The 17,467-nt window shown below is 39.8% G+C and overlaps 1 protein-coding gene across 1 annotated transcript in view; it reads left to right on the plus strand.

Annotated features, from left to right (window-relative positions):
• ANKRD33B (ankyrin repeat domain 33B) overlaps positions 1-17,467 on the plus strand; it is a gene marked incomplete at its 5' end in the record, with an annotated part of 42,526 nt that overhangs the window by 384 nt on the left and 24,675 nt on the right. The window contains one exon of the mRNA XM_031058264.1: positions 6,626-6,644. Within this exon, the coding sequence (XP_030914124.1) occupies positions 6,626-6,644 (19 nt within the window). The remainder of the gene's footprint in view (positions 1-6,625; positions 6,645-17,467) is intronic.

Genomic DNA, 17,467 nt, shown 5'->3' on the forward strand with positions numbered 1-17,467 from the left:
GCCGAGCGGAGCCGAGCGGGGCAGCCGCCGTGCCGGGGCTGAGTGCCGCCCCTCCCGCTTGTGGGATGATGCCCTGCAGCCCCGAGGGGGACGGGACTCCCGGCAGCAAGGGGCAGAGAAAGGTGTGACTTGCCCGCCCTGACTTTCTGCCTTTGGCTAAGGAAGGGTCTGGTTATGGGATGAGACAGCGGTCCAGATTCCGGTTTTCCCGCGATCAGTTTTGAATTGGGTCTTGTTTTCCCTCTGTTTATTGGGGACCGAGAGGGGCATCGCTGGTAATGCTTGTGTTTAGCATCAAAAAAACCTTCCTCTTTTCTGGGCTGTTCATCCCCTGCAATACTTTGTGATATTCACTTTGAAATTTTGTACTGCTGGTAGTTTTTTTTTTTAGTTGTTTGTTTGTTTGTTTGTTTGTTGGTGGGGAATGTTTTTTTTGTTTTTTTTTTATTTTTCCTTTAGCTCCCCCAAAAACGTAAGCTTCTTCCTGGATCCTAGACTGCCAAGCAGGGTTCAGGGTATTCCTATGTTAAAATCAGCATTTTTCAGAGTTCTCCTTGTATTTATTTTGTGGCTGATAAACTATTTTTGGGGTTTGTATCACTACAAGTTTTGTGGCTCTTTTTCCTGTTTTGTGGCTCTGTTACTCAGTTAATTGCAGAGACAGAAGTGTACTTCTCTAAATCAGAAGGTGAAAACTTGGGAAAGATTTTCTGACTAATGAGTTTCTGGGACATTTGAACAACGGTATTGAAGACTATAGTATTACCAATACTATAGTTTGTTTTAAACTTAAGAAGTTATTTTGCATAAACAATCTGTGACTAATCTGTGGCAGCAGTATTTTGAAAGGAAAGCTGTATTATTTTAATTGGGCAAGTAACTTGCACATTCTGGCAACATAAGTTGTCTTTGCACTGAAAAGAATGCCATGATTTGTGTTTGGTTCTGTCTGGAGAGGGGCTTTTCTTGTAGCTTAGATATATGTACTTCTATGATTTTTCCTAAAAAAATCTTTACTTCTTCTCCAAAGGATTGATTTTAATACAGATTTTCAGTGATCAGACTTATTGTAAATTTCTTAAAAAGACAAAAGGTCATATTAACACATCTGAGGGAGAAGCAACCTATGGTGTGAGGGTGGGAATGAGCCACACAAGACAGAAATAATTTGCATCAACTCTTCTGCCCAGGCCAGGATATGATGTGGTTATACTTTAGCTAGTAACATGTGAGATCCAGTTGTACATTACAGGATATTTTGAATACCCTGCAGCTACACCTATCCCATATATAAGTCTTGTGCCTGGGCTGGAGCCCAACCCCAGCCCTGACACTGTGTGGGGTTTGGGCTCCAGCCTCTGCTGAGGTCCATTGATTCAATGTGTCTCAAGTATGTGATGGTGTGGGAGCTTTGGCCCCCCATACATGTGGCATTAAAGGCCAAATGCCCCAGAGCTGTACCTTCTGAAAAGGTGGCCTTCCTGCCAGCTTTTCAGAAGGGACAGCTGGCAAGAAGCCAGAGGGCAAGAAGCTGCAGGAACCCTCCCTCTCAGGGCTGGGGTCCTGCAGACCTCAGTCAGCAGTAATGACAAAGCTCAGCACAAGCATCAGCCATCATCCTGCAGCTGCTCTTCTGGCAAAGGTGATCAGATCAGGGTTGTGAAAGCAGCAAATTCTCCTGTTTGGACAGCCTTCCGTTCACCATCCTCCTCCCAAAAAGCAAGTTCTTCTTCATCTTTTCAGCTTCAGAGAAAAGAGACAAAATTTTAGTTTGAATCTGAAAGGTTATTTTCTTTGTTCATACTGTAAAAACCCAAACCCCAACAAAACAAAACAAAGAGAACATCTACTTAGGCAAATATTCAATTTGGCATGAAATTAAAAATTGGCATAAAATACTGTTTACTTCTTTTTTTTATGAATACAAAGGAAAACATTCTGGAATTCAGCAACTTGTGAAGCTACAGGAACGATGTGGTGGACATGTGTTCACTTCCTCTCTGCCTCCCTCACAGAAGAGCCCCAGTCACAGCAGGACAGAGCAGGACACTTGGTCTTTTCTTTAGAGATGTGAATGGGATGGGAGAAATCTTTTGACTAGGAAGTGGAAGCTTCAGGTGTGACTGCTGCTCAGAGATATTGAGGCAAATTCTCATTATTTTGCAGAGGAAAACCACCTTTTTAAGAGAATTTTACATAACAAATGGAAATTTCACACAGGCCTTTTATCGCCCTTTCTGTGGATTTTTTTTTTTGCTCTTGAATTTCATTATAAAATCATTGGATGTTATCCATGAACAAGACAATTTTGCTGCCACAAAGTAACAGAACAATTTACACTTACCTGTTGTTCTCATGAAGTTTTTTAGTTGCTGAAACTAAAACTGCTGTTGGCTTTCAGCATCTTCTTTTGCCAGGATAATGTTTGTCTACAATGTTATCTTGTATGCATTTGTTAGAAAGGTCTATTTTTTTTTCTTATTTTTAAATACTTTTGAACCTTTCTTTTTTTAACTTTTTTTTTTCTTTTCTTTTTTTTTCCCATGCTGTGACCAAATAAACTACACTTTTGTTTCTTCAAAGTTTTAATTTCTTTTCCATGAGACGGGGCAGAGAATGAAGAATAACTTGCTTTTTGAGAAGTGGGGTGGTGAAGGGGAGGGCTGTCCATCTGAGGATATTAACTATTTTCACCATCCTGATCTGATAACCTCAGGTATGTAGGTACAGTAGTTTCATTTTCACAATTTCAAAATCAAGTTTTCTTCAAAACAGACAAAACAAGTAACAAGATATTGTAGTAAGACAACACTATATTTTGATTCTGAAAGTAAATAAAATCAGCTCACAAAATGTAACATGAAAAAACTTCCAAATGCCCTACACTGGGCACATTGAACCAGCTTTGTTTTTAATAAGTTTTACCTTGTTCCTGAAGTGTATAAATGTAAGATGTAGAAGCAATTCTCCAGGAAATGCTAGAATCCAAAGGTACCCTTACTCATTTTCCTCCACCCTTTGTGCCAAAATACATCAATTGTCTCTTTAGAGTCAATTTGCCAAGCTTGGATAGTGCCTTTTTGTGTCATTTCTCCAGAACCGTGTTTTCCCTGTACTCTGTTTGTGAGTTGAAGAACCTCCTGCCAGGCACAAGTTTTCATTAAATCCGCCTTCCTGCAGTAAACCAGACTGCACAACATCTGATTTATTAGTCACCACATGTAGCCTGAAGATCTGTACCTTCCCTGTCTTGTTTTCATTACTGTCAAGACAAAAGCAGTGTCTATATCATTGACTGCCAAGGATCCCCAAGTGGCTGATCCCCTCAACTTCTCTTGCACTGCTGTCTGTCCATGGAATTTGGAAAGACTGGATTGGTACTGCTGATTTCCCCTCCTTGCCCAAAGTAACACTGAAATATTTGGAAAATAACTATAGCAGCAAAGAATATACTAATTGTACATTGTGGAGGGTGACCTCTCATTCTTCAGTGCTTGTTTATTTATCCTAACAGTAAAGAGGGATTTGAAAATAGACAAGGGAAAGTAAAATCATGGCTCTGGTGAAATTTCCTGAACCCGACTGAGACCTTAGCATCACCGGGCTAATGGTGCTACTTTTCACCTTACCACATAGGGACTGGTTCTCCTTCCTCACTAGCCAAACTTCTAGAATTTCAGATATTTTTTCTCATCATTTTAATATCACTTAATATTAAATTCTGCCTCGTGACCAGGATTATATATATATACTTAGAAAGACAGAGTTTCAAAATCTGGTGTTACCTAACTGTAGAATACAAGCAAATTTAGAAATTTGCCATGACAATAGAGAAAGCATTGGGAGATGGGGGAGAGAGAAAAGAAGGCAAAGAACATTCCCTTGCCAGATTGAAAATAATCACTGCAGCTGATCTGCAAAAAGGTGTTGTGGTTTTGTGCTGATCTTACATGTGGTATAGCCCAAATTAGCAAGAATATTCTGTTGTAGTTTTTCTCAGTTATTCTTTTTTTTTTTCTTTTTTTTGGTCGTTGCTCAATGAGTCTTTTGTCCAGTTCCATAGACAGCTATGGACATAACTGTGGGAATATTTCTCTGAATGCAGCCTAGGCTTGTTTGTGCACTGCACGCTGTGAGTGGATGTTTTGGAATGGCATCACTCACCTGGTTTCCTCACTGGGTCCATGACAGTATCCGAGGCATCAGACCTGTCACGTTGTTCTCCTTTCCTGGTGGTGCAGGCTGCTCCTCAGGCTCTGTACTGCCACAGTGAAACTGCTTGAGAAAACTCACCCAATTTAGGGAGCATTGCCCTTCAGAATTTTTCACAGAGCAATGCACAGTGAATCCTCCATGGAGCTGACATCTGAATTTGTCCTTGCCAAAGGGCTGGGCTTCTGAAATTGCAATTGGTTGTGAAGGACAGGGAGCCAGTGGTTTGAATCCGGCCTTCTGAGTGAGGGAACTTTGTATTGGATGATGCTACCCCTTTTTATCTTTTTTTTTTGTAGTCTTCAGAACGTTAACTTGTAAAAATAAAAAATCAAGAGTCTAACATTTTCTGGTAAGGGATGAAGTTACCCTGTCACATGTTGCTTTTCAGTTTTCATGGCACATAGCTAACCCAAGTTAATCCATGTCAGAAAAAGGATTTTAAGAACATCATGCCCTACAGTGCTCAGAATATTTTTTCATTATTATTTTCATAGACAGCTTCAGTTCCTTCATATTATCTTATACAAAGCATTCTTATGGAAACAATTGTATTGAAAGTTAACATCGTGACACTAAACAATGAAAGGGAATTTTTTGGAGTGAAAGTACTTTTAAAAAGACAACAAAAGTTGTATAATTTAAATCCTTAAAAAAGTACAGAAATCCTCAAATGCAGTAAAAAATGTCCCTGAAAATACATGTTTGTGCTTAAAAAGGAAGGGAGCAAAGAATTATAGATGTCAAAAAAGGGGGAATTCTTCAAATACAGTAATTGCAGCTCAAGGTTAGCCAAAGGAATAGATAAAGCATGGAAAATATGAATTGAGCTGGCTAAGAGGGAATTTGGTGAGCTAACCAGAGCATGAACCAGACTGATGCAGGTAGGCACTCAGAGGCATTATCAGAAGAGTGTGGGCAGGTTAGCTGTCTGCCTTCTCTTGTCTGTATTCATCTGCAGTGTTAGGTGACTAATGCCTATGTAAACCTGGCACAAAAAATAATCCTTTAAAATAACTTTACTGGAGAAAAAGTATGTGCACAGAATGTAATTTCTATAGATTAAAGAGAACAATTAATAAAGACCCTGAGGGTGTGTAGACATAAGGAATGGCAATGCAGGTCTTTAGTGCACTGCTGGGAATGCATAGCCAGAGCAGGCTGTGTCCTCCATGGAGCTGACAGGTAATATGACATAATTTGTACTTGGTGTCAAAAGCAGCTTTAGCTAATAGATGTAGGTCCTACTGGAATGGACAAATACCTATTTGAAGACCAGATGAGAAAGTTGTACAAGTTTAATCTACTTTCAAGTGATAGTTTCAGCTTCTAGAGAAACCAGATGAAGAGTAGCTTCCTTGAAGAATTTTGACAAATTGCTTAATGGGAAGTGTATGGAACAGGAGAGGTGTTTTTAGTCTGACGGTAGTACAGGAGTAAAGGTCACATCAATCTTCTGTTCTGCTTTAAGCAATGTTTCATGTTAGTGTCTTAAATCAAGTGTGTGGCTTGCAGGGCTCCTCAGAGACGCAGGGATGATCCTGGTTACCCATCTGAGGACAAGTTGACTGCAGATATTTAAAAATACAGCTGCATTTAAAACCCCATGATAGCCTAACAAGACTGGTTGTCCTGGACAGCTTTCATCAGTAATTATGACAGACATATAATGTGTTTTTAGCACAACATGTCCATAACACATGGGACTTTGGGATGCCTTACTGCCTTTTCCTAGAAGAATAGTAGAGCTTTATTTCACAGTGCATAAATTGACACTGCTAATGCCTTCAAGCCATTAGGAAATTCAAATTTATGTTCTCATAGAGGAATTGCTCAAGAAGGAATATTTGCCCTAATTTCCTTTTGTAAAGCTTCCAAAGATTCCTCAGGGAAAATTTATTGAGGAATCATAGGAAGTTGAAGCAGAGAGCACTGCTACAAAACATCTGATTGCTCTGAAAAAATGGGTTCCTGTTGAGTTTCAGTAGCTTATAGGAGGTACTGGACTTCAAGTCTGCTGGGAAAGGAAGTGGTCCAAAAGCCCCAATATTCCCAAATTCCTCAGCTCCAAGCTAAGTGCCAGTAAGGCAACAGTGGTACCTTGTTTTATCAAGGCTTCAGGTCTCAAGGCAAGGGCTCTGAGGAGTAGTCTGTTCCTGTCACAGACACCAGATTCAGACTGCCTGGTGGTGGAAGTGGTGATCTGGGCTGTGGCTCTTGGAGGCTCCCGAGTCAGTGTTGGAAAGGCAGGGACAGGCATGTCAGCCCCTCATCAGGGAGTTCCCTTTTCAGAGGTGTGAGACTTGGTCATCTTTCACTCAGTCTGACTTGGTGCTGGGTTTCAGGGGACATTTCCAAAAAGGTTTTGAAAGAGGCATTAATGTTCCCTTTTGTGTGTGGCACAGAAAACTCTTGCCATCATCTTAATTTTAGTCACACACTCTTGTGTTTATGCTTGGGAATACAAAATATGACAATTAGTTGAAAATAAAAAAAAGTTGAACAGGCAGTACAAGCAATCAAAACATCTAATTGGATCTACTACTCAAGAAGAAATATACAGAAAGATAAAAACCCTAATACTTCATTATACATTTTGGAAAATGTCACTGTATGACAGAGACCAACAAAAATCAGGTGTTTTACTGTAATACTTCTGTATGTTGGTAGTACTTCAGCTTCACAGAGGAGATGAGTAGTAACTCTTGTATGACTTTACAGGTGTTGATTGCTTCCCACCAGAGGACCCAAATGTACATCAAGTTTATGTAAAATTGCATTTCATTAAAACACATTTTTATTCCTCTAAAGAGAAGTGATACATGGTCACTAATTAAAAACTAATGGTAGAGTTGCTAAAAACTGCCGGTAGATTTTTTAAAAATAGAATAGGAAATCTCTGGAGAATGTGAAAGCAATGAAGAATTCCCACAGGCCTTATTTGAGACAGGAGTTCACCTTTCATGTTTTCATAAATAAAATTTCACTCAAAAGGTTACTCTTCTAAATGATTTTAAATATTATGCCACATTGGTTTGAATTTACCTGTTTCTGACTGTTCTTTAATTAAATCCAGAAATGGAAACTCTCCAACCTGGGCTAGATATAATCCTGTATATAATCCTGATATAATCCTCAGTGAGTCACAAGAAGAAATAATCAAGTACTGTAGGAAGAGGATTGTTGTCACAGTGTCTGTGGTTGCACATCTGGCAGTGAATTAGCAATTCAAATTGTATCCACTGTGGGAAAAACCCACTATGTGGAAATAGTTCCCATTTTTCAATTCTATTATTTTCTATCATGTCTGTTAAATTCCATGGGGAGCAGTTTGAAAGCCAGATGATGCAAAATGGGAATGACTCACGGTTGGGCTTTTGTTGGTTCACACGTTTCGGATGTACAATGTTCTGAGCCTGATCCCGTAATATCCTCTCACATATAAGGGTTGGGGATTTTTTTTTTTTTTGTCTTCTGCCTCTCAGTACATGAGGCCTCATCTTTGGGACAGCTTATGTGTGGACAGACCAACTGCTGGCAACAAGAGATGCTGCCAGCAGCCACCAGAGCTCAGAGCTGGGCTCATGGAGAAGTTTTGAAGTTTTGTTTCTATTACTATAGGAGGGAAGCTTATTCAGAATCCATTGTTATTAGTTTTCTGAAGTTCAAAAGTAGCAGATAATGGGACATATTCAATCTGTTCATAAAAAGAGCCTTTCAGGCAGTATTTGGCTTCTTTTCTTTCCTTTTTCTTCTTTACAAAACCTAGATATCTTGCTATTTGGAGCTAATAGTAAGAAGGCTCAGCTCAGCTATTTAGCATTTGATTGAGAAACACAGGAAGGGTATCCATGTATTCATAAAAGCGTCTTTAAGTGTGGATGAAAGGAAAAGGAAGACTTTCTTTGAAAGGTGGTGTGGTACTTCTGTGTATCTGCAAGTATCATATGAGTTTGATAAAGGATCCAAGAGAAGCCAGAGTCAAAGCTCAGCTCCACAAAGGAGTTAATTTAAAATACTTTTCTTTCTACAGAGTTTTCTACAGATTTTCTCTAAAAAGAATGAAGTAGCAATAACTCGTTAGACAAAGAATGTAGGATAACACATATTGGCCAGTTCTGCAAAATTAAATACCACAAGTATTAGTGAAATACCACAAACACTAATGCAATATAAGTGTTTAGACTTCAAACACTAATGAAATATAAGAGCCCTTCTGAGCTAGTAAAAATATAAACATAGTGGAGGAGTTTTCTGGTTACACTGAGACAAGCTGTAAGTGCCTGGAAGCATGGAACAATGCCAGCCAGAGGAAACCTGTGTCTGGGAAGAAAAAGGTTGTTTTCCCTGCTGTCCTACAGGCACTTTGCAGGCTCACTGCTCTGTTAGGTGAGTCCTGTCTGCAGGGAAAACTGGACAGCACGACCATATCAGAGATACTGCTCTGCCACACTGCTTCAGCAGAGCTCCCCATGCAGAGCTGCCAGCCTGGAATAAAACACACAGGGTTCCTGGAGGAACAGCCTGGCCAGTGGTTCAAGGGGGGAGTGAAACCATCCATGGCTGACAGGGAAGAAAAATAATTTCAAGGACTCTGAGAACAGAGTGAAAGCCTCTTTCTTGTACCCCAGGGACAGGTGCAATCTCCCAGGCAGAGGCTGTCCCACAGCCTGCAAGCAGTGGCTGTGTGAAAGGGCTTAGGTGTTTCTGGGACCCCCCAGGAACCTCCTGCCATCCCCAGTCAATGGGACAGGCCAAGCTCTGCTGAGTCCTGCTGTCATTTATGTGGGGTGGAATGAACCTTCCTTGCCACCTATTTGTAGCTGTATTTTCTTTTGTTTTACTGCACTGATGCTGCAGGAATTTTAGAGTCCAGAAAATTCTTCCTCTTGTGTGGAATGAAACAAGGATGCTTAACGTGTGAAGATATCCATGATTAGAACTGCCTGTGGAATAGGAACTGGAATTGAATACTTGATACATGCTAATCTTTTTAGTTCCTTACTTGAATTAAAATAGTGTGTTTATTGAAGTCAGATGTCTCAGTGCATTTACAATACTTGTCTTCATAAACGTTCCCATGAACTGTGTAAGATCCTTTACATATATGTGGATACATGAAGCAAATATTGAAATATTGACTACTCAAGTTAAACATTTTAGAAGCAGTAAGTTTCTAAAGCACCTGAAAGGAGATTGTGGTACGGTGGGGGTCATCTTTCTCCCAAATAACAAGTGATAGGACAAGGGGAAATGGCCTTAGGTGGTGTCAGGGGAAGTTCAGGTTGGGTATTAAAAAAATTTCTTCACCAAAACAGTGGTTAAAAGGGGAATCTGTGTGAGGAGCTGCAGAAGTCATTTGGTTTTTTCAGCCTAGAGAAGGGGAGACTGAGAGGAGACCTCATTGCATTTACAAATTCTTTGTGAGAGGGAGAGGAGAGGCAGGCAGTGATATCTGCTGTGTGGTGAGCAGTGACAGAACCCAGAGAATGGCCTGAAGCTGAGTCAGGGGAGGTTTAGGTTGGATATTAGAAAAGAGTTTTTCACCCAGAGGTTGTTTGGGCACTGGAAGAGGCTCCCCAGGGAAGTGGTCACAGCACCAAGTCTTACAGTGTTCAAGAAGCATTTGGACAATTGTCTCAGGCACAAGGTGTGGTTCTTGGGGTGACCTGCATAAGGCCAGGAGTTGGACTTGATGATCCTGATGGGTCCCTTCCAACGCAGCTTATTCTGTGTGTTTCTGTGTCATTCTGTGATTAAGTGTTGGAACAGGTTGTTCAGGGAAGTGGTGTAGTCACCATGCCTGCAAATGTTGAATAATGAGTAGATGTAGCACTTCACAATGTGGCTTAGTGAACATGGTGGCATTCCATTGAAGGCTGCATTTGATGATCTTGGAGGTCTTTTCTATCCTTATTGATTCAATGATTCTGATATCAGCAGCCCAGAACCAAAAAAAAAAAAAAAAAAAAAGAAAGAAAAAAGAAAAAGAGATGGTGAAAAAATGTCAACCTTTCTCTTAAAATTAATCATCCAAATTATTTTCTTCTAAGGCAAGAGATTATGAAATGTCTCTTACTTGCTATTGCCATTTTTTTCTTTCTGTGGGTGTTTTTAGCTTGACCTAGTTTATGCTTATTACAGTCAGCACAGCTGATTTATGAGCAGCGGCTCCATTCACAGATGGGTGCAGGCAGAGCTGAGGTATTCAGGTATACATCTATGGCAATGTTCACAGATCACAAATGCATTTACCATCCTCTTAGGATCTGAAGTCAAATGAGGGGAAAAAAGGTCTAACCTGGGAGTTTCAAGTAAGGTAATGCTGTTTCTCATATCTCAGGTCCATCACTCTCTTTTCAGCTGTTGTTAAAATTATGAAGCCCCCCCAGCTATCAGGTGTCAGCAGAAAGTGCTGTGATCTCTCTTTGGAGCTTCAGTACCTGATGCCAGATCAGTAGCAGCTCCCTCCTGCAGTGGATGCACAGACAGTAACCATGGGGAGAAATAGATCAACACTGCCGACTGAGTGTCATAAATATGTGTGATATGGGTGAAGATACCACAGAGAGGAAGGGGTTTAAAAATTACAGGGGTTCTTTTAAAAATTACAGGGGTGGAAGGAAAGGAAGAGTGGCTCCAGGGCAGGCCATGGCAGTGCAGGAGCAGGGTGCCCAGGGCACAGGCACTGAGCCTGCAGGGACCCTCCTGCCCTGTGGCTTCCAGCTCAGGTGCCAGCTGCTGTGCCTGCTGGAGCAGGGCACTGTACCCTGCCTGACCTGCTCACCAGGCCACATTCACAGATACTCACTAGTTATGTGCAAAGCCCACTTTTTTTTCCCGCTGTGCATGTGTTACTGAGGGACATCTCCCCAGCAGAGTGAGCTGAGGGCGGGTGGCTTCAGGCTGGACTGCTCAGAGGGCAACACAGACATTCTGTCTGATCACTTCCCAAGCTGGGTGAGCAGAGGAGCACAGTTCACAATCTTGTAATGAATATCCTTGATGAGCTAGCCCACTGTCATTTCTCTGTCAGTCTGCAGATTTTGATAATTTAGGTCAAATATATCCAAATTCATGCTTTGAGAATTTATAAAAATAAATTAATTGTTTTGAGAATTAAAAAAAAATCAGTGCTGGTTTTTCTGTAATGTAAAATAGTAACTGTAATTGCAGTTGTGAGTTAATGTGTGTATTGGCCCTTTTTTGCTGTTTACTCCCTGCCATCCACAAAACATATTCCTCTGGGGAAGAGGTTTTTAAAATAGTGCTTAGTTACCCTGTTTAGATTTTGAGTACTTGCCTAAAAATACTGTATTTTCCTCTTTCTCATGTAATTTCTATTTCTAGTACAGTGACTTCATCAGTTGTGATTTATTACTAAATTGTTAGTGTGTATCCTAAAGGAACTAAGAACTAGAGCAAAGCCTGTACAGTTTGGCAGCTTATCAGTCACAGGGGAAAGGGCAAGTGAGCATTGTTCATGTGATGTAAACCCTTACAAAAACATTCAAATATTGTCAGCATTTCTTTCACAAACTTGCTTCTCTTCCCAGAGCTGTATCCTGCTATTTCCTTTCAGATTTTAAGGTCCTCAGAGAGTGCATCTGGAATGATTCTACTTCATTACTGGTGGTACTGCAACCAGGAATATTCAAAAATACATGAAGGTAGACTTTTGAAGTCTACCTATATTGGTTGAGCTTTCAGGATTATTGCTACAAAGCAATATCAATTAATATAACCATGTTATTTACAGAAATTCTACAGTAAATTCAAAAATCCAATGTGAGATTTACAAATCTTAAGGGGAAGAAGGTGATTTTTGGCTATAGGGCTTTGATACCAATGTTAGTTAGAATCAGTTAATTGCAACTAGCCTTCATTTTGGATATGTGCTACTGTTTGTTTCTTTCCAGAGATAGATTGAAGGAGTCAGACTCTGAAGGTGTGTCCATAATTTTCAGGTAGAAATGAAAAGACCAAATTTGGTCTTTAAAAGATTTCCATATTACCAAGTAGCATTCTCTCATTCTGTGTCAGAGAAATAGAAAAATAACTCCAAACACTGAGAAAAACATTAAAAAATATTCTGCTACTGCTTCTAGGCTCCTGAATACTAAGGGAGAGAAACATAAGTTTTACCATTCTTCCACTGCTACTTTGTGGTCTCTTTAGCTAATGGAGATATAGAGTTCGCAGAAAATCTGGGATGAGAAATTGCAGCATTTGGTAAGTAACTGGAAACACTCTAAGCATGTCAGCTTCCACTCCTCAAATCAGAGAAAAGAAAACAAAACCCAAACAGTATCTTCTGAAATCATGAGAAAGATGAACTGTTAATTGGAACGAGACCATATTTATTCTTTTTTTTTAAATTCCATTTCTTTTCTTTTCCATAAAACTTTGCCTTTCTCATTGATGTGAGTAAAGGAAGATCTTAGCAAACCTTCCTGTTGGTTTTACTACACTGCAGCTTTTCTACACAAACCTAAGTGACCCTAATTCCTATTGAACTAGAAGTAAAAGCCAGTGGAAACTGACAACTTCACAGCCAACCTCCAGATCAAGGCATTTTGAAAGAGTGATGAAAATTTTAGCAGGAGGGAAAGGGGAAACAGGAATTACTTAGGAAATTGATTATATAGTCTCTGAAAATATCTTAAGTCTAAGTTAGCATGAGGAATTTTTCCTACAGCAAATATTTAGGCCAGAGATCTATGATGCAGAAAGGCACGTATAGATGAGGTTATTCATGCCATAAAAATGTAATATGAATGAAGATATACAGAAAGTAAAATACTGTAAAATCAACAATTTCAAATCTGGGTGTACAAGTTTTCCGTGCATGGACTTTAAAAAGAGAAGGAGATTATAAGTTGTTAGTCTTCCAGTGGAGAGAAGATCTTGATATTTCCTCCTTGTGCTTTCTAATATTTAGCTGTGTAGGATAGGTTAGAACACACTTTTTATAAGGTTAGATGGGAGACATGACATTCCCGAATCAAAAAAAGAAAGGATCATAACCTGTAAAAGAGTCTTTGAAGTCATTAAGGTACACATGTCCTTCAGTTTACAGCTCTATGAGTCATTGCCTTTGTGCAGTGGATACAATCTCATCTGACCTCTGTCTTGTAACTGAGGCATGGAAGAGGTTTTTGGCCCTCATTTGGTCCAGCTGGGCAGAGCCTGGTAGCCTTCTATAGCAAGTGGAATGTTCTCTGTGGAATAAAGGGCTCAGAGGCTTTGAAGCCTACATAGTTAGAATATCATCTCTCACCTTTTCAGAACCGAAAGTATCATTTGTGCATTTCTTTGGCCAAAGAACAAGGTGGGAATCAGACCTAGGAAATGCAACATTTAGCACTGGATGATAAAATGCATATTAGAGGAATTAAAAAAATTAAAAACAGAAGGTATAACTCTCAGTGCCTCTGCTTCTAGAGATTAGGGCTGAAGAACCTGTACCTTTCTAGATTTGGTGGTAAGGAAGGAGAGGGTTTGTTGCTGCTGAGACCTGTGTCCATGCCCAGGGCGAGAGAGGAGCAAGATTTGGCATCAGACTGTGCTGCTGGCTTGCCTCACAAGCTCCTGTGGCTGAGCTGCTCTAGTAGGGGGCTCTGTCTAAGCAAACAGGCTGGAAATCTGAGGCTCCCTGGGGAGCTCTGCATGGAGCTGGGAGGTTTCATGCTGCTGAGATTTACTGTCCTCAGACCATGTGTAGACAGATTTAAGGATGCTCCTCAAAGGTCTGCTGGTGAAGGACAGCAGCTAGTGGTCCACATACTCAGTTGTGATGAAATAGAAAAAAATGCCAAAAAAAAACCCAAAAAAAACCCACCCAAAAATCTGGGCATAATATTTACCATTTAGCATCTTAATTGTGGTTGAATGTATTTAATCATCATCAAATCTAGAAAAGTGAATCTTCTGGTTTTGCCTCCATCTCCTTTAAAACTGCTTGGTTGGTTCTTGAGTATGCCTTGTGAGTGACTGCTGAAAGGACAAGGGCTAACCTTAGAAAAAATATTGTTATTCTTTATGGAGTAGGTACATAGTGGTTTTGTTCAGTGTATGCAATTATGTTGCACAGTTAAAATTTATGTTGTCATACACTGCTAGTAAGAGAATACCAAATTTATAATAGAATAATTAATTACACCAGCATTTACTATCTTCCTTTTAAATACAGAAATACCTCTTCATCCCATCTTTTTAGTCTCATTATTCCTATTTACTGCTAACCACTCCATGCTTTTCTAATGGTAGAAGAGTTTCCTTCTCTATCGTGCTCTTCATCATTATGAAATGTAAAAATTACACAAATAAGAATGGAATCTTCTTTGCAGTACTTCTTCAAAGCAAGTGTGCATCTTCTCATCTCTTAGGAAATTCCATAGCTTTGGAGTTGGGCACCACGAAAATGAAGAAAATTGTGTTTGCAAGTCACCTCTACTATTTCAATGAACAAGTCAATGGACCAATCATTGCAGTTACAGCTTGCTCGTGAGGGCAAGAGGAGAGGCAGACACTGATCTCCTTTTTTTGGTGACCAGTGACAGGACCCAGGGGAATGGCCTAAAGCTGAGTCAGGAGAGGTTTAGGTTGGATATATGGACAAAGGTTCTTCACCCAGAGGGGTGTTTGGGCACTGGGACAGGCTCCCCAGGGTAGTGGTCACAGCACAAAGCCTGACAGATTTCAATAAGCATTTGGACAATTGTCTCGGGCACAAGTGTGACTCTTGGGGATGATGCTGTGTAGGGCCAGGAGCTAACTCGATGTTCCTGATGTGTCCCTTCCAACCCAGCATGGTTGGAAGTTTTAGTTTCCACCTGTACACTGAAAATTTCTATAAGCCAGCTATCTTTTCTTTGCTCCAGGGCCTGCAGCATTGTTCGAAGTTCTCATAGTGTGCTCAGATACTGCTCTCATTAGAGAGCTGCTATCCAAAAAAATGCCACCCTGCAGTCAAGCAAAGTCTTGACATACCCAAAGACTCTTGTAATTCAGCTGCTGTGGTACACAGAGGTCTGTCAAGCTCACTGCAAACTGCTCTGAGAAACCTTCATCAGATTGATACATGCTGGGTTTTCTGTAGAGTGCTTCTTTTCAGCAAAAGCTATTCTTTTATTGAGAAAGCTGTGTTCTAAATGTCTACCATTTCTCCCATAGGTATAGGTCTCTAAATTAAAAAGCAGACTGCTTATATGAATTCCTGGACTCCTGTCTTAGGAAAATCTGTTTTACAGTTTATCTAAATATTCTCCAGTTTTAGGGAGTAGGAGAACTGTTTCTGGATTGCTTGACTGAAACTGTTTTATAAAGTATATGTATTGTATTAATGATTTATCTGTTTTAGCAAAGGCAAGTGATCTCTAGAAATTCTAGCTATTTGAATATAAATGTGAAATTGCTTCTCCCTCTTTTTTTCCCCAGATATTTAATTCTGTCTTCTTCAGATTCAATAGTATGTTAATGTTCAATTACTCCCTATGTTTCTTTATTATTTAGGTGAATGGGGTGTATTCATTGGAAGATTAGGTTTTTAGATCCAAGAACAGAGGCAGAAGATGATTTCTTGCCGTTCATTGCATGGAGCTAGACTCTCAGCTGAGATAAACAGGGTGGTCACAGGCTCTACAGAAGAGGAAAGACTCACTCTGCTTTTGCCACCAGGCAAGGACATGCAGTACCAGCGTGTGCTGCATTTGCTTATTAAACTCAAGTTGTAATACTGTAGTTAACTTGAGACAGATAAGATGGTGATGCTACTGTGTCCCACCTGGGTATTCCAAACATGATTTTTATCTTCCTTGAACTTTCTACTCGCACCCTGATGCCTGTTACCTGTTACAGGTACAGTGAATCCTTATCTAGCCAACTGAGAAAATAAAAGGGAAATTCAAAATGGGAACATACACTTAAGAAAAAAAATGAAATCCAGCAGCAAACCACAAGCCTGCTTTTGAACCATGTTATTCATGATTTTTAAAAAGTTGAGTATAAAAAAAACAGTGAGCTACTAGAGGAAAAATTGTCCCTCTGGACAGATTGATTCCATGTCACAGTGTGTGCTTTCTCAAACAAAAAATGCCAGGCTGAGCCTCTTTCAGATTAATAAGGTGGAGGAGCCTATTCCCTAAATACATCACTAAATTAATGTGAGGCTATTCACTAGGACTTGCAAGCCAGTAGCAGCAGCATTCTTGGTTTAGCCAAGTGCTAGTCTCTGATCTTACAAAACTGTAATTCTGCCTTTTCTTAAAATATTTTTCACAGGGTGATGCTAAACCTTCAGGAAGGAACCATTCCTTAATGAGAAGCCTGAGGCATGCTGGATTTCCTCTCCAGTGGCTGTGTGCAGCCTATCAGTTACTTTATTACTTAAATAGACAGGATTGTAGGTTTATGGGTTTTATAGTATGAGTCCTTGCTCTCTAATCAGCCATGAACATTACAGAGCCAACATTGTAGGTGTAAGTCACAAGAGCACCACCCTGTTTGCCCTTGACGAAAGAACATTTACATAAAAAATAGAGGTCTTACTGAAACACAGGTCATGTGTTCTGCTGTAATTTAAAATGTGATCACAGTCACCAGTGGTTCTAACAGCTATAAAATATTAAAAAAATGAGAACAAAATTTATAGTGCTCGTGAACCATGCATTACTGCAAAATTGCATACTTTGTTTGAAGTTAGTGCATTCATCCAGAAATGAAAATCTCTAGGGTTCAGAAACTGAATTTTTCAAGATTGTGTTTAGAAAAATAGTTATTAGTGCCTCTTTTCTCCCTCTCCCTTTTTTTTTTTTCCTTCTTTTTATGGAGACTCAGTTTCAGTGCAATTTGTGGAGCGCTACTAATAAGCCATGCATAGGTGGGAAAGAGCAAAAAACTTCCTATGAAGTCAGGAACTGTGGTACTTTCCTCCAAGTTTCACACACCTGAATACTAGGAATAATACCTATAAAAATATATTTTTTTGCCTCCAGCATGGTCATCTGTGATATTCCACAGCAGCTGCATTCCATAGAGTTGTAGGATTACAGGATTGCAACCTTTTAGGATCACAAGAGTTGACGCTAATCCACACATATAAAAATCCACTTTAGGTCTCTGAATGAAAAACAGCCCATCCATTCACCACAGATGCATCTGTTGCTCAAAAACACTTTTTTTTCTAATAAAAAGCAGGAGACCTTTTTTTTTATATTTATGCACAAAAAAAAAAATCTTTTGCTTTTTTAGAGCT

This window comes from Geospiza fortis, unplaced genomic scaffold (assembly GCF_000277835.1).
Source record: "Geospiza fortis unplaced genomic scaffold, GeoFor_1.0 scaffold281, whole genome shotgun sequence".
Classification (NCBI taxonomy): Eukaryota; Metazoa; Chordata; class Aves; order Passeriformes; family Thraupidae; genus Geospiza; species Geospiza fortis.